The sequence below is a fragment of the Malaclemys terrapin genome, chromosome 19, assembly GCF_027887155.1.
Source record: "Malaclemys terrapin pileata isolate rMalTer1 chromosome 19, rMalTer1.hap1, whole genome shotgun sequence".
In the NCBI taxonomy this organism is placed as follows: domain Eukaryota; kingdom Metazoa; phylum Chordata; order Testudines; family Emydidae; genus Malaclemys; species Malaclemys terrapin.
Genome location: NC_071523.1, coordinates 10585227 through 10608209, shown reverse-complemented (window position 1 = coordinate 10608209; position 22983 = coordinate 10585227). Strand labels below are relative to the sequence as shown.

Here is a 22983-nt window from a genome sequence, read left to right as displayed (position 1 = left end):
CCTTCAGGCTGGAAATTCACCTTTCAGCACAACCCAGTGTCTTCTCCCCTTTAGCCGGTTTCTTGACCACCTTGCCATTCCTTTACTAATTCCCATCTTCTCTAATTTAGCTAAATTTCCTATGTGCTACCATGTCAAATGCTTTGCTGCAGTTCAAGTATATTAAATCTACTGCATTTCCCAAGTTTCTTACTATTTTACAAGATGCATGTTTTGCCCCATGTTTGGACCCTTTAACACCTATAAAGACATTAGGGATTATTATTTATGTTGAGATCCTACCCGCAGGGGTGTGTCCAGGCACCAGCGCAGCAAGAGTGTGCCTGGGGCAGCAAACCGCGGGGGGGAGGAGGGGGTGTCAGTCGCTGTGAGGGCTGCAGTCAGGCAGCCTTCGGCGGCATGCCTGCGGGAGGTCCGCCGGTCCCGCGGTTTCGGTGGCAATTTGGCAGCAAGTACGCCGAAGCCGCGGGACCGGCAGACCACCCACAGAAACGCCACCGAATCCGCGTGACCGCAGACCGCCCGCAGGGGTGCCGCCGAAGCCCGCCTGACTGCCGTGCTTGGGGCGGCAAAAAACATAGAGCCGTCCCTGCCTACCCGCAATGGATGCATTAGAAACTTGTGTAAATGGGGTATTCATTTGCACTGTCGATCGCTCTTCCCCCTACAGGAATTATTTTTGTTTAGTCCTTGTACAAACAGGGCCTTAGCTTGCATGTGAATGATCCTCTGTGATTCCCTCCCCTCTGGCAGATGATCATTGAGCTTTCTAGGGCCTACCTCCCATTAGGAGAAATTAAAACAAACAAACAAAATCCTACTGTTGGTTCCCAGTGTTGCCACTGAACAGGTTTTAGGGAAAGCAGACAAGGCACCTGCGGCCGCAACCACTGTCAACACCTCTCACGTAACCTAGCTCAGACCAGTTCGAAGTGACACAGTGTGTCCAGGGCGATCAATGTTGCTACTACTGGTGGGAAATTTTCTCAGAATTTTCCTCATGTAGACAGGGCGGAGTGATACAATCTGCTGCCAGACAGTCCCAACACTGTAAATTCATTACCTTGGCCCCTGGCATCTTTGGCTAAGGATACCATATTAGCACCCTTTTAGCAGGTTGGGCTTAGATGTGGGGTTTTTTTTCTGGCAAGGTGCTAAAACGGCTTCCCTGGACAAAGGTCCTGTCTGCTTTAGGAAATTGACCTGTTGCTGACAGTGGATGCTCCCCCTGCACTGGCGACGAGAAGTTTAACTGCTAGTGCAGACAAGACCCAAGCATCTCCAGCACCACTGTTGAATCTAATCAAGACTTGGTGGAACCAAGCAATCTGCTCTTCATGGAGTGGAGAGAAGAGGTCCTTTTTAGCTGCCACGGAGCACTGCATGTATTGGTCCAGTGCAGCTGTATTTTCAGGTGATTGCCCTCTGTGCCGGGGAGTAGCTGGCTTCACGTGATCCATAAGGAGGACAGAAACATGTACAGGGATACAAGAATTTTGTAATGGGTATTTTGGCTATACGTGCAACATGTGTCATGCCCTAATATTATAAGCTTTATCTTCAAAACACTGTACAAACACTAAGGGTAGGTCTACACTTACTTCCGGGTCCGGCAGTAAGCAATCGATCTTCTGGGATCGATCCCGGAAGTGCTCGCCGCTGACGCCGGTACTCCAGCTCGGCGAGAGGAGTACGCGGCATCGACGGGGGAGCCTGCCTGCCGCGTCTGGACCCGCGGTAAGTTCAAACTAAGGTACTTCAAATTCAGCTACGTTATTAACGTAGCTGAAGTTGCGTACCTTAGTTCGAAGTGGAGGGTTAGTGTGGACCAGGCCTCAGTAATGAATCCTTACCACAGCCCCAGGGGGAAGGAATTACCACCATACAGATAAAAATAATAAATGACTTCTTTTCTAAGGGGTAAACTGAATCAGCTCTTAAGTTACTGACCTATGGTCATAAAGTGACAGAGCCAAGAGGGTGGATTGATTTAAATCACCTTTTTTTATCATGATTTAAATCAGGAAACCTTGGTTTAAGTCTTTGATTTTAATCTTGTTTTGCATTTGTACTTTTTGGTTATCTTCCTAAAGAAAGGTGGTTTGTTATGGGTTGGTCTAGTTTGGTCATTCTTTTTGCCAAGCAGGAGAATCTACTATATTTATGTAAGTAGAATATCAGGGTTGGAAGGGACCTCAGGATGTCATCTAGTCCAACCCCCTGCTCAAAGCAGGACCAATCCCCAGACAGATTTTTACCCCAGATCCCTAAATGGCCCTGTAGACGTGTCCTTTGTTGCTCGTTGCACAAATTTGTGGGAGACCACTCTTTCAAACACCAGTGTCCTTTTATTTTCCCACCACCACTTATATACAGCTTTATACAGTTCACTCCCAGGCAGGTAGCCCCTTAGGGGAACAGCTTGCTTTTACAGCTAGCTGGGAGAAACAGGTCCTCGCTTTCCTGTTCCTCCCCTCCTACTTCCTTCCTGCTAGCTTTATAGGCCTTCCCCCATCAAGCTCACAGGTGTCTCTCCTTTAGGGCTTTAATCCCTGTCCGCTCCAATCTCTTCCCCTTACTGGGAGCTGAGCTAGCAGGCTCTGAGCTACCAGGGGCTGAGTCAGTGCCTTTTGGCCAGCACCTTGTTACAGGCCCCCCTCAAGGATTGAATTTATAACCCTGGGTTTAGCAGGCCAATGCTCAAACCACTGAGCTATTCCCCCCCCTGCTCATTATCTGGGCAGGGATCTTCACCCCACATTTTGACTGCAGTATCTAAGCAAAACATTCATGCTTCCCAGTGAAAACAGAAATAGCCTCTGACAAAGTTATTTTCCTAAGAAGTCACTCAAAACTGCTTTCATAATCTTTTTTGTAATTCCACGGAAGCCTGCGGTCAGCCCTTGGAAATATTTCTGCTGTTTTTAAAAGGTCTGTCTTCATCTGCATTGCAAACATTTCATGATTCAGGGTCTGACATGAGACATTCCATCCCAGGGCAGCAGAGGAGGAGTGGACATTACACAAGAAAATGGCTTGCGGACCCACCGGACTGTGCTGGAGGGATCCTGCAGGAGCAGTGTCTAGCCTTCCTTAATCAGAAAGTGAGGGGCTGCTACACGGCCCTCAGGATAAAGGGGAAAAAGAAGTACCAGGGGGTAGTCTCCAGAAAACCCACCTTGGAATGTGGGAAATTACATACATTTTGGCTATTTGCATATAATGGACAATGGTCCAATATATAGTCAAATCAAGAAAGCACATGAAATATCACTTAATTATATTGGTACTAGAATTTTGATTTAGCCTAACCCCCATTAAAAAAAAAAAACAAAAAGGTAGAATTCTCAGCACTACCCTCCCTGATGCTCTCTAATAGGCACAGTGATGCAGTGGGCAGGCCAAGGGGCTGGGAGTCAGGAAATCTGGGTTCTACACCTGGCTCTGTCATTGGCTTGCTCACCTCTCTGTGCCTCAGTTTCCCCACTTATAAAATGGGAGTAATAATGCTAAATCACCGAAATAAAATGCTTTGAGATCCACAGGTGAAAAGTACGGTGTGAGAGCGAAGTATTATTGTTAACCTGAAACTTATCCTTCTGCACAAACACACCCATGATTTATAAAACTGATTGGATTAGAAAAGCCAGAAAGGTACCTCCTTAACTAGCATTTTCTGAGCTGCAGTGAGGATATGAATTTGTATCGTGTTACCTCTCTCTCTCTCTCGTTCTTCCATGCATAAGTTCTCACGAAAGGATAGTAAAAATTAGAGCTGTTTGGAATTGTTTCTTTCTCCGGAGAAAAATTTGACGACAAATGGAAAAAAAAAAAAATTTCGTCAATTTTAGTGTGTGGAAAATTTTGATTTTTTCCTCAAAAAATGTTTTTTTGTTTTTGTTTTGTTTTTTTGCCAGATACTTTTTGATTTTTAGTTAGCCAACAAAAAAATCAAACGTTTTTGAGGAAAGCAGTCACTTTCTATGAACATTTTAGTGCAGTTGAAAACTCAATTTTCTGCACAAAATAAGTCTTGATGGAAAACGTTTGACCAGCCCTTGTGGAAATGTAACCTAAAGGCAGTACTTGTGCTAGAATTGCTTCAGAACAGGGTCTGAGAGTGGTACTTGGAGGGCTGAGGGTGGCTAAGAAATAAATAAGCTATGATGAATTCTGCCCTCTGATATGGGACTGCACTTTCCATTGATGTTGATGGAAGACTGGCTTCTATTTTTGCTCAAAAGGCAGACGTTTAAACACTGGCCTTGACTTCATTTCAGGAGCCAGTGCTTTCAGTCTACAGCTTTGGAAATGTCTGAGTCGATTAGAGACATTGGTTTAATATCTAGGGCTGTTGGCACCAACAAATCTTTCCTCTGTCCCTCTGGCAGAAATAGCGGAGTCTCGGTAGGTTTCCGTACCGTGTTTCAAATTCTACAGACCAAGGGGCTTGGGCTTTAAAACCTAGAACAGTGATACTCGGACCGAGACTCCTGATCCACAAGCGGCTCTTTTCTGTGTCTCCTGCGACTTTTTGCCGCACGTGATATTAAAACACTGTGTGATTTTAATTATTAACCAGTCAGGATGCGTTTACTATGTTAACCAATTGCAGTTGATAAAATAATACTTGGTCAGTCATTTTGCTGTGAAAATAATATTGGTAGTTAGTTATAGAATTTCCCGTCATAGTGTTGAAGTATGAATAGTACTATAGTAAATGAAACAATGGATTAACACATCTTTTGGGTAATGCTGATCGCTAATTTGACTCCCGAACCACTGAGTATCACTAACCTCAAAAGATCATTTCTAGCAGCACCTTGGATGCTACCTCCTCTGCTTTTTGGATTCTCCAGAGAATCACTTCCCTTTAAACTGGTTGGGCAAAGGAATTCAGCTTCATTGTCTGTGATCCATCTCTCTTCTGCTCTCTCAAAGCATTGAGGTTTATTGCTGGGCCACTCACCCTGGTTGAAAACACTGAACTCGTTTCAAAAAGAAAAAAATCAAACCAATCAACCCTTTAATGTAGCTCCAGGGCCGTAATCAGAGCAAATGCGTAGGGGGGTTGAAAGTGACACATGGGTATACCTGGTTAAAGGCAGCTAAAATGAGGTAATTCACACCTTCTGTCCCTGAGTGTGTTACATCAGTTTATAGTGAGACCCTCTTATACATCAACAAACTGAGAGGCCAGAAGAAGGTGTAAATTACACCATCCTTGCTGCCTGTAGACTCACTTTGCCATGTGTAACTCCGACCCCCACCTTCCCCAAGCATTCAGTTCACACATGTACCCAGTTAGTTGGCCTTGTCATTTTTAACATGCCGCTCTCAACCCCAAACGCCTTCACGCCACTCGCTCCGAGGCCTGCCAGTCGGTTTTGGGGACACACTTGCCTTCATCCCACACAATCTTGCGGTTGTCACTCTACATTTTTGACATCAGAAGTGTGAAATTCTGAAACCAAGGTTATAGAAAACCCGGTACATGTTAAAGAAGCGAAGCCCACATCATTTCTCTGCTGTCAGTTTTGCTTATATCATTCATTTTCTGCCTTGATCAGGCATAAATGGTTTGCTGCTACTACAGGGACTGGGGATGTGGGGCAAACTGCCTGGCCAGTGCTAGTGCCCCATGAGTCACTTCTCAAGGGCCATTGTTCTGTTCATCACACCTAACACAAGGGGAGGGCTAGCTCAGTGGTTTGAGCATTGGCCTGCTAAACCCAGGGTTGTGAGTTCAATCCTTGAGGGGGCCATTTAGGGATCTGGGGCAAAAATCTGTCTGGGGATGGGTCCTGCTTTGAGCCGGGGGTTGGACTAGGTGACCTCCTGAGGTCCCTTCCAACCCTGATAGTCTCTGATTTTATGATAAGAGGACTTGACTATGCTGTGCTGCTGTTGGCTGGTTGAAATAGCTGAGGGAATGAAAAGGGGAGGCCAACAAAGGTCTGAGTCAGAAATGGGATGTCCACTGGCACCGAGCGGACAGTGGAAAGCGCTTGATGAGTAAGTTCATGCTCATGACCCAGCATAAGTGACAAACCCTCAGTGAGGCTTGGTGGACTGCCAAGAAATAGGAAGGCTGAGTCAGCAGAAAGAGACAGTCCATGGTAGAGAAACCGTGCCTTGATTTTAAGGAATCGTTTTCTACAAACTCGGAGCACTTTGGGATTTTGCGTAGAGGATAATAAAGGCAGCAACGCTACTGTGCTGGCCGCAGGGTGGTAATGGTGGGTGGATTGCGTGTTACTATGCTGTGTCATTTTCAGACCTGACCTTGGCAGCAGATCAGTCTGCGAGGTTGTGGATGTCAGGCAGTGAATAAGCGGTAAACCGGCAGGCAGCTGCCCTCTTGTGGCAAAATGAGGTATTAAGTAATTGAGTCACATTTGTTTGCAGATGTGCAATAATTTATCACAGTCGTTATTAGGCAGTGGGCCAGATTCTGCTCTCAGTCAAATCTGGAATAAGTCCATTTTCCAGATTTATGCAACTGTAACTACGAGCCAAAACTGGTCCTGTATGTTCAATATTTTAGACGTTGTAAAAACCCTCTCATTTAATTAAATGATGAAAAGCGTCTACGTGTTTTCCAGAAAATTCAGTGGAAGAAGCGGAGTGTTGCATCAATCATTTAAAGTCACATCGCTCAACTTGCTCTGATACTAAACATTCCTTACAGCCCAAAGTCGGATTTCATCGGAGAGCCAGGAAGGAAGCGCTGCACTTGTCAGTGACTTTCCAGAGAATTTACAGAAAAGCTGGGCCCGCAGCCAGTTTAGATGTGGCCACGGACTGTGGTTTTTTTAAATTTATCTTTTTAAAACTGGGCTTAGTTCTAATCCCCTTCACAGTACGATGTCTTAGCTGAAACAGTCTAGGGTGACCCCGGAGGGACCTTTCCCTCTAAACGACTGAGTTAATAACATCACCTCCTGCTGCTTAAATTAGTCTTAGAAGTTAGCTAAGGTGCTTCTGCAGCAGAGGCCAGGAGATCCCCCTTCCTCATTCTGTGACCTCAGACAGCCTCTTGAGTCCCTTTGAAGTGTCAGGATCCTTGGTTCTATTACTGTCTCTAGAAGGTAGTGTGTGCTAATGGTTAGAGAGGTTCTAGTGCCAATTCTGCTACTAATTTGCCATTTGACTCCATTCCAATGGGTACGTCTACACTGCAATTAGTCCCCCGCAGCTGGGTGATTCAGACTCCTGCAGTCCACCCATCTGTGACTCTCCCAGAGCCCAGGTTCCAGCCCGAGCTTGAATGTCTACACTGCAATTAAAAGGCCCCTTAGCCCGGGCCCCTTGAGCCCGACTCGGCTGGCACGGGCCACCATGGGTTTTTATTTGCAGTGCAGACGTACCCTTCCAGGCTTTCCTATCATTCTGCTGTGTGATTGGGGCACCAAATCCCTCCCCTGTAGAAAAGAGAGAGAGCTTCAGAGGCTGGGTGTGAGGTTCATGGATGAATGTCGGTAAAGCTCTGCACTGTCGACAGAAGGCATTGCAGAAGGGTGAAGTGTTATGCCAAAAGACTGGGGGAAATTCTCCCGCAGAAGCCAAGGGGATCATAGAAATCATAGAATGTCAGGGTTGGAAAGGACCTCAGGAGGTCATCTAGTCCAACCCCCTGATCAAAGCAGGGCCAATCCCCAGACAGATTTTTTGCCCCAGATGGCTCCCTCAAGGATTGGGCTCACCACCCTGGGTTTAGCAGGCCAATGCTCAAACCACTGAGCTATCCCTCCTGTTGATCTGCTGTGGATTTCCCAAGGTCCTTGTTACCTGTCGAAACGCCATCAAGAGGCATGGTCTATGGTGGATCTCCTGGTTCCATCTCTTTCTGAGACAAGTTGCTGTTTCAGATGATTTTACACTTTCCACCAGTGGCTGAAAATGGAATTCAGAGAATGGGGCGGGGGGTGAATGGGAGAATGCCAAGTTCAAACGATCTCATCAGAAAACTTGTAGCAGTGAAATTTCCCAGTACCTGCTTCAAATTGCTCTAAGCAAGGTGCTGATGCCACTGAACAGAGGTGCCTTCTGGCTTATCTGCTTCTTGAGACCATTCACAACTGAGTCTTTTTATCTAAGGTCAGAGCAGAGGCTGCTCCTGAAAACCTTTTACACACAAGAAAAGCTTCACTGAAGACAGTGGGGCTGGACATGGGAGTAAGGGATTGCAGGCTCTCTCCTTGGGCCACTGATGTCAGTGCAGGCTCTGTCCCCATGTTACCAGCGAAACAACTGAATTGCAAGCAGGTCTTTGGGTTGGATTATATCCAGTTAAACAATTGAACACAGATATCTATTTCCTACACTGAGAGGAGACTGCTGGACCCAGCAGGAGCTTAACAAAATGGCAGAACTGTAAAAAGGTAGTTTCAAGGAGCCTTGAGAAGGATGGCAGGCACCTGTTGTGTGTGGCCCAGGTCACCAGATGCCTGGAAACAATCCATAAGACTGACTATTAATGTGAAGAGTTAGTTTTATTTATCATGTCCATTCTGGCTGGATATCTACACAGCCCCGACTATGACCCAAAGTCTAGCATACACCAAGTCTAAAACCTGATATGGATTCCTTAGGGAGTCTACTTTGGTTATTCCAAAGTCCTGGTTTGGAGTGAAGAGAGGGTCATTCTAGGACAGTACTGCAGTCCATGCCAGGGCCGGCTCCAGGCACCAGCTAAGGAAGCAGGTGCTTGAGGCGGCCGATGGAAAAGGGCGGCACGTCCGGGTCTTCGGCGACGGGTCCCTCAGTCCCTCGCTTCCTCTTTGATCTGCCGCCGAAGAGGAAGGGAGGGAGTGAACGACCCGCCGCCGAATGGACCGGCGCGATAGAGCTGCTGCTGACATGCCGCCGGTTGGGTTTTTGGGGGTTTTTTCGCCGCTTGGGGTGGCGGAAAACCTGGAGCCGGCCCTGATCCATGCAGTTGTGTTTGTTACCATAGGCTTTTGAGCACTGAAATGGCAGATGGACGGGTTGCAATACAGCCTCCCATTCCCACACTCAGCTCGTCTACTCGTTCACAGGAAAGAGCTGCAGGAAGATGGGCTTTTCTGTGTTTTGGACTGGGTGCATATTGGATAATTACCAAGTGCTGTGCATTGAATACGGCTGCTTCTGCTACCGAGCTTTAATGCTGTCTTTGGTCTCTTTGATTTTCTAGACATTGATTATCTCACCTCAGTCCTGTAATGTGCTAGAGAACTGGCTCTATGATGAAACTTCACAACGCTGCTGCTACCAGTGTCCCTCAGGTCAGTATGTTTGTAACTCGGGAACAATTAACAGGCAAACGTTCCGGCACATCTTACTGGTGCAAATGCACTAGTCAACATGCAATGGTGGGGGGAGTTCTTTCTGTTCCCTGCATACGTGTGCCGTGTGCAGTTTTATGAATGAGCAACAGGTCTGGATCCAGATCCCCCTCCCCTCAAACGTCCCAGTGATCCGTAGTATGAAGGGCATAAGCCCCTGCTCGTTTTTAGGCATTGACAGTTTTGTCAGTGTGGCCTGCAGACATTTAGGCTTAAAATTTAGATCAATGTAGCTACGTTGGTTGGGGAGGGGACGACAAATCCAACCCTCACCCCCCCCCCCACACACACACCCTGCTCACTGTAGCTATGCAGACCTAACCCTCAGCAGGGAGGTAGCTATGCTGACAGAAGGATCCTTCCATCGCCACTGCTACTGTCGTTGTGGGAGGTGGTGTTCCTACACTGATGCAACAACCCCTTCCTTCCATCAGCGTAGGCAGTGTCTCTATTACAGGGTTCTGCCAGCATAGCTACAATGGAACAGCCAGACCAATATCGTCTCTGGGGTGTAAACATGCCCTGTGGACTTGGTCTGGCAAGGAGCTGTGCCACTAGCAATAAGGCACTCAGCACCTCGTTGGAGGTGCTCAGAGCCTTTGCAGAATCGAGTCCTTAATTTGCATCCCGCTGAATTTTTGCGTGGTCGCGTCCAGTGGTGCGAAACACGTGGACAGACGGTGTAAAACGCTGCCATTGTGAATTGCTGGTGTTTTGCACCCACTGCTGCGAGGGACTGCACCAGAATCGGCCCCACGGATTTGCTGCTGCAGGGTTTCCAACTGTCCAGTAAAACTGTGAAGCTCAATTTGCATCCGATCGCAGGCCATAAAAATAGCAAACGGCACCGGGGAAACTCTGTCGCTTTCTTCAGAGTCAAAACAGTTTAGAAAGTGTTCCAGAGGACAGGGAGGTGGGCAGCTTGTTTTCAGCGCCAGCAGCAGACCGCTCGGAAGTAGCATGACTCATGAAGAGTAACAAGCCTTGTGGTCAGAAACAGGAAATGGCTTAGAGAGACCAAGTCCCGGAAATGCCTGAAGCTAGCCCCATTGGCCAAAATAGTTCAGTGGGCGGGGCATTTTGTGGCATTTCCCTCTCGGTAAAAATGTTTTTCTTTTTTTTTTTTTCTCAAAAGGAAATTTTTGACATTTATTTGTTCGGCTGATAGCGTGCGGGGGTATTGTGCTTGGCTGCGAGCATTTGCATGAAGTTGGATTGGGTCAATAGCAGGACATCCTGCGCTGTGGCCATTGATGTCAAGACTATACCAGGGCTCCTGAGAGACCCATCCCTGTGTGTGGCCAGCCGAGACTTTACAAATTAGGAAGAGGGAGACTGCTTCCAGTAAAACAAGAAATTAGGGATGACGAAGCTGCTTTTACCCAGTTTGGAACCTACTCAAATGGATGGACGGACATCTGTCTTGTGTCTACACCATCCAAATCCCACATCTGGGCAGGGGGTTAGACTCGGGACCCTGGCGGTCCCTCCTAACCCTATGGTTCTATGATCCTCAACTGGGGTATGTCAGTGTAGCTTCGTTGCCTTCAAAGGGGCTTCACCATTTTTATAGCAGCTGCAGATGTGGGAGTTGTTACATTTGATTTGTACCTGAAGGATGTTGGCTTGGTGTTGTGCTTAAGGAAGACTGGGGAGGAGGAGAGAGGAGAAAAGCGGGGGGAAATCTCGGGGGAGAATAGCATTAAAAAGGGATCAGAGAGAGGAATATTCCCTGGACAAATAGATACTATAGTACAGGGGTTGGCAACCTTTCAGAAGTGGTGTGCCGAGTCTTCATTTATTCACTCTAATTTAAAGTTTTGCGTGCCAGTAATACATTTTAACGTTTTTTAGAAGGTCTCTTTCTAGAAGTCTATAATATATAACTAAACGAGTGTTGTATGTAAAGTAAATAAGGTTTTTAAAATGTTTAAGAAGCTTCATTTAAAATGAAATTAAAATGCAGACCCCCCCGGGACCGGTGGCCAGGACCCAGGCAGTGTGAGTGCCACTGAAAATCAGCACACGTGCCATAGGTTGCCTGCCCCTGCTGTACTACATAGCAAAAATGACACTAAACAGATCTTAAGGTTGCAAAATCAAGCCCTCAAAAGTTAGGAAATGCCAGAATTAAGGTTGTCTGTGCCGTCCTCCCTTAGCTGCTCACGCCAGTCCCAGTCCCCCAACCTCAGCTCCACGCCTGCATCCCTGAACCTGTCCACTAGACCAGACCACCTTCCTCCCAGCAGAATCCCAGAGTAGGCCAGCAGTGTTTACTCCCTGGGCTGCTGGTCAGATGTTCCACAGCCACACTCCGCCTGCCCTCTGCAGTGCATTATTTCAGCCTCAGTTCCTGACACAGCTGGTCGCTAAAGGGAGTAGCTATTTTTTTTTTAAAAGGACCATGTTGCAGGCCTGCGCACCGGCATCGCAGTGGTTGCCACCCTAGTGAGACTGGTTTCAGACAGTGGGAGGTGGGAGCCACGTAGCTGGGAGTTGTCTGGTGGCATTTAGTCACCTAAATATAGCACTGATGCTGTCACCTGCGCCGCCCACGCTGGGCTTGCCAGAACGTTTAGCGAGTGTGTTGTTTTCCTCCGAGTCGTTAGCCCGGAGGGTTGCGTTATGCAGAAAGAGGTGGGCCGTTTTCCTGGAGTCTTTCTCGCCCACCCTGTGCCCCATTCCCGTGCTGCTGCTGGGATTTCTCATTGTGCATCTGTTGCTGCCACTGTGCCTTCCTCTGTGGTCGTGGTTACCCACCTCCCAGCAACTCCTGGGGTCAAGCTTTCTGCAGCCCTTCTGATCTCCATGGTATAGCCAGGGCCTTCGTTAGCCCGCGTACCCAGCTGCTTAGAATACTGACCTTTTAGAGATGCCTCTGGCCCAGCCACCCCTGCTTGGCCTCCTTCCACGCCCCAGCACTGCTTTTGAGGGCGCATCTCTGCCCCTTCAAGCTCCCGTTTGCACCAGCATCCCAGAGGTGCTGGCGGCAGTCGAGAGGAAAGCAGATATCTAGGGCAGTCAAACGTTGAGCACCGGCCCTGGGGGTTGCTACCATAGACCTGAAGGAGCCAGCGAGGAGCAATTGTCTGAGAAATCTGCGTGGCAGTGGGGCACTTCCCTGCAGACCTGCCAGCCACCTCTGTCTTCCCATTTGTAACCTCCCTGCGCAACGATCCCAAGCTCTGCACCCTGGAATAGCATTACTGCAGCCCGGGTGACAGGTGCAGAGAGCAGATCCAGCCTAGTATTGTGTGGGAGGTGACCGCATGGACTGAGGAGCCTTCGGCTGTATAACAGGGTGACTGTCCCCTAAAGGGCAGTAAGCACTAGTGGTCAGTCAACACCTGTCCTGTGCTGTGTCTCTTTAAGTCCTTGGACTTTTTAAGAGCGGATGAAGACCCAGGAAAGGCAGAGCTAGGTACTGGGGGAGAGGAAGATGGCCTCAGAGGAGATAGTTAAGGGTTGGGGAAAACCCAGGCTGCTGTTTCTTTAAGGGCCTGGGATCAGGAGCTTTGTGGAGTGGGCGGGGCAGGACTCCTCTCTCAGCCAATCAGGACAAGCTCTGGGAGGGAAATCTATATATATACACACACACATTATCCTCCCTCAAAAGGAGTGGAGCCAGTGGCTGGGGGAGATCTGCAGGGGAATGCTCCTGGGGGAGAGTGAAGGACTGACTGGGGCAAAGAGCCAGCCGGAGGAAGAAGCTAGCAGAGGCTCAACACCCCCAGCTCCAAGGAGGAGAGCTGGGGGCTGGAGCAGAAAGCAGCGGAATAGAAGATGACTCCAGCCAGGTAGGGGCTGGGCAGGATGAAATTTGGACTCTGAGACCTTTATTTTGATGGGAACCATTTCTGATGATAATCCAGGGTATTATTGGAAGAGAAGAGCCTATTTGAAAGGGAAACTGAGGCTTGGCACGTCTGAGTGGCGCTTGGCCAGTAGAGGGTGCTGCCGGGCAGGCACAGCATTCTCTCCCTCTGCTTCTCTCCGAGCCCTTGGTAAGAGGCTTCTTACTTATTTTGCTTTCTGTCTTTCAGGCTACCATAAACGGAAAGAGTGTCCCACGGATCCAGACCGGGACTGCGGGCAGTGTGAACCCGAGCACTTCCTGAACAGGGAGCAAGGGAAGCCACGCTGCGAGGCCTGCGTGTCGTGCAAGCCAGGTATCTGTTTTGCTTATCCCCTGCACTTGCATCATGCCGAGACCTTCTCTGGGTTTGGGCTGGGCCAGTTTCATTGTGTCTTGATTTCCTGCCTTTCCACTACCTGTCTGGACTGGCGAGGGAAGCTGTCTTATCTTAGTCCTTGATCCTCCAGCTGCAGCACAGGGCCGATGAGAGCCACCTCTCAAGTTAAGGTGCACTGCAGTAAGGTATCCCCATTACGTGAAACTGGTCCCATTTGTATATTTGGGTGGGTATCTCAATAGGACATCCAAAGGCTGCATTTGGGGTCAGTGGTGGAATTTGAATCAGGCTCTTGGAGAGTGCACGTCTGGCTATTTTACTTTTCTACGTTGTGCACCTACTTGAGCATCCAAATGCTTGACTTGGATGTTCTGTTCAGTTTTGAAAAGTTGTCCCACCACGTGACATGACATTAGAGAGAGGAACGAACCACGGAGCTTGGATCTGAATTCAGATTTGCATCTTGGTTCTCCCCAAGTCTGGATCTGGGGTTCTGGTGCGGACCCATCTCTTGTGTTTTTTCACCCCAGTGGATCCCAAAGAGTTTTGCAGACGCAGAATTGAAGTGCAAGCCTTACTGGGATTGCAGCTACCTCTGGGGGGATGCACAGAGATGTTTAACAATGCACAACAACATTACAACAAAGGTTAGAACAGGGAGGTTAGCATGTTTAAGAGAAGCTACGAGGAAAATTTAGGAGGACGGAACACAATTGCCTGAGCTAAAATTTGGCTCAGGCAGGAGAGTTAACACCCTGATCTTGCAAATGTGCAGTGAGCTCTTGACAGCCTACAAGTGATTGGGATCCCAGTAATAACATTTCATTCAGAACGGCATTTCCAGCAGTAGAATGGCCCCCTGTGCTGGCTCAATACTTAGAGAAGGGAATGCCACCTACCATCTCACCGCGCCACTTCCTGCGGGACCTGGGATTTCCCCAGAGGTCTCTTATTCAGCTATTGACCAAGTCTGATTCCTGCTTGGTTGATCAGACTCCAGCCCATTGGTCCGCAGACTTCTCCTGCTCTTGTGACTTGAGTTGTCGTTGAACAGAACATTCATTATCCTTTCCAACTCTTCTCCTCTCCCTGCGTCTCCTCCATGCTAATTTTCTCTCACTCCCCCTTTCAGAATATGACCTTGTGGAGAAAGTCCCTTGCTCCTTCAATTCCAGAAGGGTGTGTGAGTGCCGAGCAGGGCTGTTTTGTAAGGTTGCCGTTCTGAACAGCTGTGCGCGATGCATTTCCCACGCTGTCTGCAAGCCAGGATTTGGAGTCCTAGTCAGAGGTAAGCATCCTACCCATGCCAGCCAGTCTCCTCTGGCTTTGGCCTCTGGACGGTGCTGGCGACACAGCTCACTCGGTCGCGTACGGCTCGACGATCGCTTTTTTTTTTTTTCTTTCCTGCAGGCACCTCAGAAGTTGATGTCTCCTGCCAAGAATGCCCTTTGGGGACCTTCTCTGAGCGGCACTCCAGCACCGAACGCTGCAAGCCCCACACGGAGTAAGCCCAGATTTTTGACCGGCTGTCTAGAGCTAGAGCTGGAGCTGGAGCTGGCTGTGGGAGGGCTAGCTCAGTGGTTTGAGCATTGGCCTGCTAAACCCAGGGCTGTGAGTTCAATCCTTGAGGGGGCAATTTGGGGCTTTAGTTGGGGATTGGTCCTGCTTTGAGCAGGGGGTTGGACTAGCTGACTTCCTGAGGTCCCTTCCAACCCTGATATTCTATGATTCCATTTTTTTGCGGGGGAGGGATAGTTCAGTGGTTTGAGCATTAGCCTGCTTAAACCCAGGGTGGTGAGTTCAATCCTTGAGGGGGCCATTTAAGGATCTGGGGCAAAAATCTGTCCGGGACAGTACTTGGTCCTGCTAGTGAAGGTAGGGGACTGGACTCGACTCAATGACCTTTCAAGGTCCCTTCCAGCTCTATGAGATAGGTATATCTCCATATATTATGGAAGCTGTCGCTCTTCTGGCACAAACTAGCCAAATCCAGCCCCGGGACAAAGGAGCAGCTTTTTGCTAGTGAGCAGAGATTTGAGGGCATCCCTATTTCTCTTATTACTTACACAAGATTACATGGCCGAGGGGGTGGGGAGGTTTGAGTGTGGATGAATGAACCCCTCTAACCTCGAGCTCTCTTGACTAGAGTGGGTTAGACTTGAACATGAATTCAAGTCTAGATTTGCATCTGGTTTAAAGAGATCCTGTGGGGCAGGGGGAGGAGTAATGGGAAGGGAGGAGCTTCTGGCTAAGGGCAGATGGCACAAAAACGAGCAAGGGGGTGCTTATCACTTAGGTAACCTCTCTCCTATCTTCCATTCCCCCAAGGATTCCTCATGCGTTTTTACTCTGTGACCTGTTACCTCTGTGTTCTCCTTCCCCTTCCCAGCTGTGCCAAGCTAAACAAAGTAGCTGTGGACAGCGGAAATTCCACACACGACCAAGTCTGCATGGACCCACCTCCCACCCACCTCACACCTGCCACTTTGTCTGCGAAATTCAGCAATGAGTCGAAGGATTCCGACAGGGCAAAAGCGCCGCTCCTGAACGAGCAGCCAACAACCGTGGGAGGCCAGCATTCCCACACTACCACAAAGCCAGTGACCAGCGCCAGCATCCTCATGAGTGACGCAGCCTCTGGTGATGCCAACTGGACCGCTGCGGGAACCGTCGGTGGATCGGATACAAAACACGCAGCTGGCACTTCTCCTACCTCAGATATAGCTACAGAAAAGACTGCCAAGACAGGTGATAGCACTGATAACGCACGTGGTGAGTGCAGTACATGGGGGAGGGATAGCCCAGCGGTTTGAGCATTGGCCTGCTAAACCCAGGATTGTGAGTTCAATCCTTGAGGGGGCCACTTAGGGATCTGGGGCAAAATCAGTACTTGGTCCTGCTAGTGAAGGCAGGGGGCTGGACTCAACGACCTTTCAAGGTCCTTTCCAGTTCTAGGAGATAGGATATCTCCATTAATTTAAAATTTGTTTAATTTAAGGCGGGCTTGGGTCTGCGTGCGTGTTCTGGCGTGGGAACGTCTTTCTCTCTCATACTGCCTGTGGACACCCCATACCTTTTCTTAAAAAAAAATCCCAGCTTCATTAACAATACCCCCTCTGCCCGCTCTGTGTTGCAGGTGATGGGAGCTTTGTTCCTTGGGGTGCGGTGGTTCTTTGCAGCATGGTGCTTCTCGCTGGTATGCTGGCGGTTTGGCAAAGGAAGGCCTGCAAGAGGCGGATCTTCACCCCCAATGGGAAGAGTGAGTTTCCTGAGCCCTCTAGCTGTTCATTAACCCGTAGCATGCTGGTAGTGTCACCTGTTCTTGCAAAGGTTTGGGTGGCTGCTGCATGTGTCGGGGAGAGCGACCAGCCCCTGGGAGCAGGCAGGGCAGGGTGAGGGCTCCAGGCAGATTCTGACCTCCGGGTTTTCAACGTTAGAATCCTATAAGCAGTTCATGGAGGAAGAAAGAGATGGTGCTGCCATGAAACACAGGCTGCGTGGGGAGTTTCTCAGAGGCTGTGGGAGAAATGGTAACAAAATGTCTCTCCTCAGCACAGAACGGTGTCGTCTGGGGTCTGTTTTGTGTGTTAGCTGGTATAGCCCCAAGCGGAGAGAGGGGAAGGGTAATCTTCGTTGGTAATGATCAGATCTCGTCCTCCATATGTCCCAGAGCTACTTTGGTGCTGAACATGGTGTCTCTTTATTTTCTCAGCTCTTGATCTGTATCCAGTCACTACATGTAGACTCAAATCTTCAAGTCAGGGTAGGTGACTGATAGAGGCTGGAGCCATCTTTCTGGTCTATCGCAGAAGGTTTTCTAGCTGAATTTCAATCCATTTTTGTGTTAATTAGGACAACTGTTACTGAGTCACGTTTTTACCTTATTAGACTTATATGACAGGTGCCAGGGGAAAACGCATTGCATTGCTCTCTCCAGCACTATTAAAACGGTGCAACAGATGGCGCTCTTCCACCTGAATCGATGCCCTTGTGTAGTAAGTGGGGCCCAGTGCTGCTAGAGGTGTGCCGTTTTTTAGATGGAACTTAAGATGGAACTTTTAGATGGAACTGCCTGACCTAAAGGCCTGGTGGCTTGTGTTACAAAAGTAGAGAGGGCATTAATCACAGTACCCTAACCAAGCCCCAGCCTGAGTCATTACTGTCATGCTGTCTGGAGTGACTCAACAGGGCAGACACCCCAAATGGTGGTGTATTCTAGACAGGGGCTCCGGATCGGGGAGGGGCAGGTGGCCAGGGCCCTCCCACTTAATACCTGCGGTAAGGGCGAGTGACGGGGGGAGGGGCGAAGAGAAGTGAGCAGAGGGCGAGGCCTTGGGGGAAGGGGCGGCGCGGGGGGCGTGCCCATGATTCGGGTGCCTGTGGGGCACCCCCTCCCCACGCTTTTAGGGTACTTCCAACACTCCTGGTTCTAGAAGTGGATTTCACCAAGCCAGTAAGAAATGCGAACTCCTTGATCACCATGCTAGCCTTACCACAGAGTCACAGACCATCCCCTTAGACTCTGCAGTGTGTTTTGAAATCCAGACAAACTAGACTTTTGTGATAAATGATCACTTACCCCCCCAAAAATCACACCACATTCAGGTTACTTCCAGTCCCAAGAGACCAGTCACTTACCCCCAGATCAGTTAGCACCTGACAACGCCAACACCTGTAGCCAATCCTGTAATAAACTAGCTAAAGGTTTATTAACTAGGAAAAAGGAACCAGAGAGTTATTTACAGGTTAAAACACGAATGAGTTACCATCTAAATCGTAAGAGTGACAGAGTTGTAGTGATCGGTCCATTCCAAGTGTCTTTCAGGGCAGACCCAGGAGGCAGCCCTTGGGGATCTCTGGCTTCAACTTAGGCTACCTGCAGAGTGTTTGCACTGTCAGTTTCACCGGTGATAGTGAACCGGTGAAAGAAAAGCGCTGGTTTGTGTTCTCACTTCCACAGGCGTCAGAGAGTGTTTACATTTGCAGCACTTCCATCGCCAATGAGAGCCACACACTGAGGGCAGCTATCCCACAGTGCAGCTCTCTCCATTCTCATGATAGGTCTCATGGGAAGGGCGGGGGGGGGGTGATCGTGGGGCATCCTGGGGCCCTGCACAGCCTCCTCTCCCCAAACACTGATCAGATTCAGTAGCTCAGCATTGCTCCAAGCAGGGGAACGTTTGCTCCATGGAGCAGCCAGCGTCACCTGGCCAGAGGATAAGTGAGCGCTTGCCAAAAAACCAGGCAGGGGAGTTTCAAAGTTCCTGGGGCTTGACAGGGGGAGGGGCAGACGTCTGTTTACCGGGTGTTGGAGCAGCAGAGCTGCTGGCCGGAGTGGCCACCTAGGCACTGTGGGATATCCTGCGGAGGCTAAAAGCTCTGTAAACAGGAAGAACGTGTCTTCACTTGTACATCACCGCAAAAGCATCACCGGTAAGAGCTGTATGTCTCTTGTGGAGGTGGTTTTCTTTTTGCGGTGAAACTCAGAAGTTTCACCGCAAAAAAGTCATTGGCAAGTGTAGACACTCCCACGGTCTTTGCGCAGAAAAGGGACTTTTTCCGCTTTCGATGGCAAATGTAGACATGCCCTTCGAGGCTCTGGCACTTCAGAGGGCAAACAGCCAAAAAGATGGAACTGTTTCCTGTGGTTTTGTTTATTTCCTTCATTCAGCTTCCAAGCCCACAGGAGGAGCTTCCTTGCACAGAGCATTTCCCAGATGGACAGGGCCATTAACCAGTCCTTTGTACTGCAATGATTCTTGATGGCCCATCTGACTTTGATAGTCCTTCTGGATGGGCAGAGGGAGTGGAGGATGGTTTCCATGTTTGAGTTCACAAGTTCAGAGCAAAGCACAACTTACCTATTTTCTTATAGCCTGGAGAACAGACATTACAAGTGAGATTAATGCAGGCAGCAATTTACAAGCATTTCATAAAATCTCAACACTAAATACATTCTTATAAGACTAACACCTATTTTGAGCAAAACTAACATACAGTTGACCTGGTCTGGTCTCCAGCTATGAGGTTGTCAGCTCTTAGCCAATGCCGGCAGCCTGGGCAAGAACTGCCATGTGGCCTGCCAGCCTCACAATTACGTTTTACCCAGCTAACCTCCCCTTGCGATTTCAATCGAATAGTCTGTTCTATCTGGCTTTTCTTCCCTTCTCGGTGCCTTCATATCTAAATACATTCAGCAGGGCATTAACCAATGTGACTAACATCTGCCGTGCATGGTTCATTCTTTATTGAATATGGGGGGGTTCTTTACAATTCAGCTGCATTCACTCCAAATGTGTCTGCATTTTAGTGGTAGGAAGGAATGCAAAGGGTACTTCAGTTTGTAAAATAACTTAAAATACATCAAGGTGAAAGCTGCTGTACAAATACAAGATGAGACATTGATAGTCTTCTTGGGATTGTTAAATTAATATAAACTTACCTATGATATGTTTTTTTCCCCCTCTTCTCATTGTAGGTTCTGATCTGATGAAGAACTGTGCAGTAAGTATGAAATAGACGCTCCCAAATCACTCCTGTTTTCTCCAAAAGGAGTAAAAATAATTAGTGGTATTTTATAATGTCCTTTTAAACCATCAGTGACAACCTTTTCAGGCCAGGTCTACACTACAGACTTATAGCTGTGTAACTACGTCACTCAGGGGTGTGAAAAATCCTCACCCTTGAGCAATGTAGTTTACCAACCTAACTCCTGGTGTAGACAGTGCTATGTTGGCAAGAAAGCTTCTCCCATCAACATGGTTACTCCCTCTTGCAGAGGTGGATTAACTCCACCGACAGGAGACGTCTCCCATCAGCATCTTCACCAAAGCGTTTTAAGTGTAAACCTGCCCTTCAGTTTGCCCCTTTCCATTGTAACCTCTGATGTACATGCACGTGGGGGATGTAGCCGTACTTGTTATCTGGGGCCTGATCTTGGAATCCTTCCGCTGGCAAAATTCCCATCAATGTCATGCTGCTAATGGGAGTTCTGCTTCAGTGGGGCGTGCAGGCTGTGACCCCGTTGTCATTAGATTGGGGCAGGAACCAAAATCGCAGAGGAGAACATGCCTGATCTTTTGGGAGCAGTTGGGATCTGAACTTGGCAGTTTCGTCCCATCTCCACTTGTCGCCCCCCAATGAAGTCATTGGGATTGAGCCCCCTCTGGTGCCCTTCTCTGCAGGTGTGGGCAAGAGTGCTTGTCCTAAAACGGGTGTTAGGAGGATATTGTTTGCTGGGTGTGCCAGGACTGGTGTAACGACACAGATTGAAGCTGGTTAGCCAACATGACCCTCTGGAAATAATTACCCCCATCCACAGTGCAGGGATATTCCCAGTTAATACAAAACAATGCTAATGATAAAGTAAGAATTTCCCGGGCTAGGGATGAACGAATCAAACGTAAATAAACACAGTAACATTAGAGGACAGACCCTGAGCTGCAGTCAATTGTCAGGGCTCCATGGAAGTTCATGTCTTTTGTTTGTTTGTAATCTTTGACACCAACATGGATGCCGTGCTAGTGAGGTAGGGCTTTCAGCTGAGCTCTGTATTTTTAAAAGCATTTCATTTCACCTGTAAAAAATGGTTTTTAAATCTCCAATTGTAAAGCAACCTGGTTTTACAAACTTCTGCCATCATTTCAATATTTCATGCCAGCTACTCAGGAAACTTCCTTTCGTACTTTTTCATAGAAAATGAGTCAGACGGGTGCCAAGTGCTGGGAACTTCACACTTGAAACCCCTTGCTCGGTTTTTGCTGATCTAATCGTGTGCAAACGGCAGCAGAGCTAGGAACCATCAGCAGAATTTGGCTCTGGGACAGGAAAGCTATAGCTTTGGTTAATTGGATCTTAGTTTCCCCTTTAAATAAATAATCATTAACCCCTGAGGGGGAGCTCTTCTGAGACAGGATTGCAGTGACTCTGCGTTGAAGTTCTATAACGCCAATTCAAATCCTGTGCTTGCTTGACCTTCCACAAGAGGGCAAGAACTTGCAAGAAATCAGGGGAAATTTACATGCATCTGTTTTCCTTTAAATTCATTGCCCCTTGATCACCCAGGGCTACATAATTTCAGCGGGCTATTTGCTTCGCTCAATGCTAAATACAGAGCGAGAACAGTCTTAACACCAATCCAGCTTGAAGTTGTGATGCTTGTGATAACAGAACAAGGAGTAATGGTCTCAAGTTGCAGTGGGGGAGGTTTAGGTTGGATATTAGGAAAAACTTTTTTTCACTAGGAGGGTGGTGAAGCACTGGAATAGGTTACCTAAGGAGGTGGTGGAATCTCCATCCTTAGAGGTTTTTAAGGTCAGGCTTGACAAAGCCCAGGCTGGGATGATTTAGTAGGGAATTGGTCCTGCTTTGAGCAGGGGTTTGGACTAGATGATCTCCTGAGGTCCCTTCCAACCCTGATATTCTATGATTCTAAGTTCTGCCTGAATACATCCATTAAAACAAAGTTCTTCTCCCTGGGATTTCTGTTCATTACACATACAACACTCCCCTACAGCAGGGGTTCTCAAACTGTGGGTTGTGACCCCATTTTAATGGGGTCGCCATGGCTGGCATTAGACTAAAGCCAAAGCCCAAGGGTTTCAGCCCTGAGTGGCAGGGCTCAGGCTTCAGCTTCAGCCCTGGGTGCCGGGGCCCAGGTTACAGGCCCCCCCTTGCCAAGGGTGGTGGGGCTTGGGCAGGCTCAGGCTTTGGTCCCCCATCCTAGGGTCATGTAGTCATTTTTGTTGTCAGAAGGGGGTCACGGTGCAATGAAGTTTGAGAACTGCTGCCCTAGAGCTTTGCAAACTCTATACTCCACCGCTGAAGTGCAGCTACTGCTAGGATACAGGCTAGCAACTGCTGGTGCACAGCATGCAGTACTACAGGTGGGGAGAGGACAGTCTTGGCCGTGGGTGCTACTTCTATGAAAATGCCATCGGACGATGCAGCGCAGCAACCTCCAGATGCTTAGACAGCGGAGGTCCGGAGCGCTGAACGTCCATGACCGCAGTGTACGGTATCTAGTAACTCCCCAGGATCGTTCCTGATCTGCTGCAGCCAGGTTAATCGTGGGCGACCACATAACCACCACCAGTCCGTGACCAGGCAGTGACCTCATAGTCAATCTTCAGAGTTCAATGTGCAGGGACTTTGTCTCTGAGTCCGGCAACGTGACCAAAAAGGGCAAGCCGGTGGAGGCCAATGATAACTTCAATCCTCTGGAGGCCAGTTCTCAGTGATATATCCCCATTGCTGATTGTGTCATGCAGAGCAGGCAGGATCTATTTAAGGTCTCATGTCACAAAGTTTATTGTATCCAATTTCTGTAGGACAGATGGTCTGTGTTTATGGGACAGGCCTGGGAACTTCAGTTCTATCACTGGCTCTGCCAAAGAGATCACTTTTTCAGTTTGTGACCTTGGACAAGTCATTTGACTGCTCTCTGCCTCAGTTTACCCCTC

At 48.5% G+C, this 22983-nt stretch overlaps 1 protein-coding gene across 3 annotated transcripts in view; it reads left to right on the top strand.

The window, feature by feature from the left end:
* The window catches only part of TNFRSF8 (TNF receptor superfamily member 8), a 39490-nt gene that overhangs the window by 9026 nt on the left and 7481 nt on the right, over window positions 1–22983 (top strand). The window contains exons 2-9 of one of the 3 annotated variants that reach the window (XM_054009283.1): window positions 9179–9269; window positions 13373–13498; window positions 14655–14810; window positions 14933–15026; window positions 15912–16270; window positions 16659–16781; window positions 17235–17285; window positions 20001–20026. In XM_054009283.1, coding sequence (XP_053865258.1) covers window positions 9179–9269; window positions 13373–13498; window positions 14655–14810; window positions 14933–15026; window positions 15912–16270; window positions 16659–16781; window positions 17235–17285; window positions 20001–20026 — 1026 coding nt within the window. The remainder of the gene's footprint in view (window positions 1–9178; window positions 9270–13372; window positions 13499–14654; window positions 14811–14932; window positions 15027–15911; window positions 16271–16658; window positions 16782–17234; window positions 17286–20000; window positions 20027–22983) is intronic. The other 2 variants (XM_054009284.1, XM_054009285.1) reach the window with 2 other exon arrangements.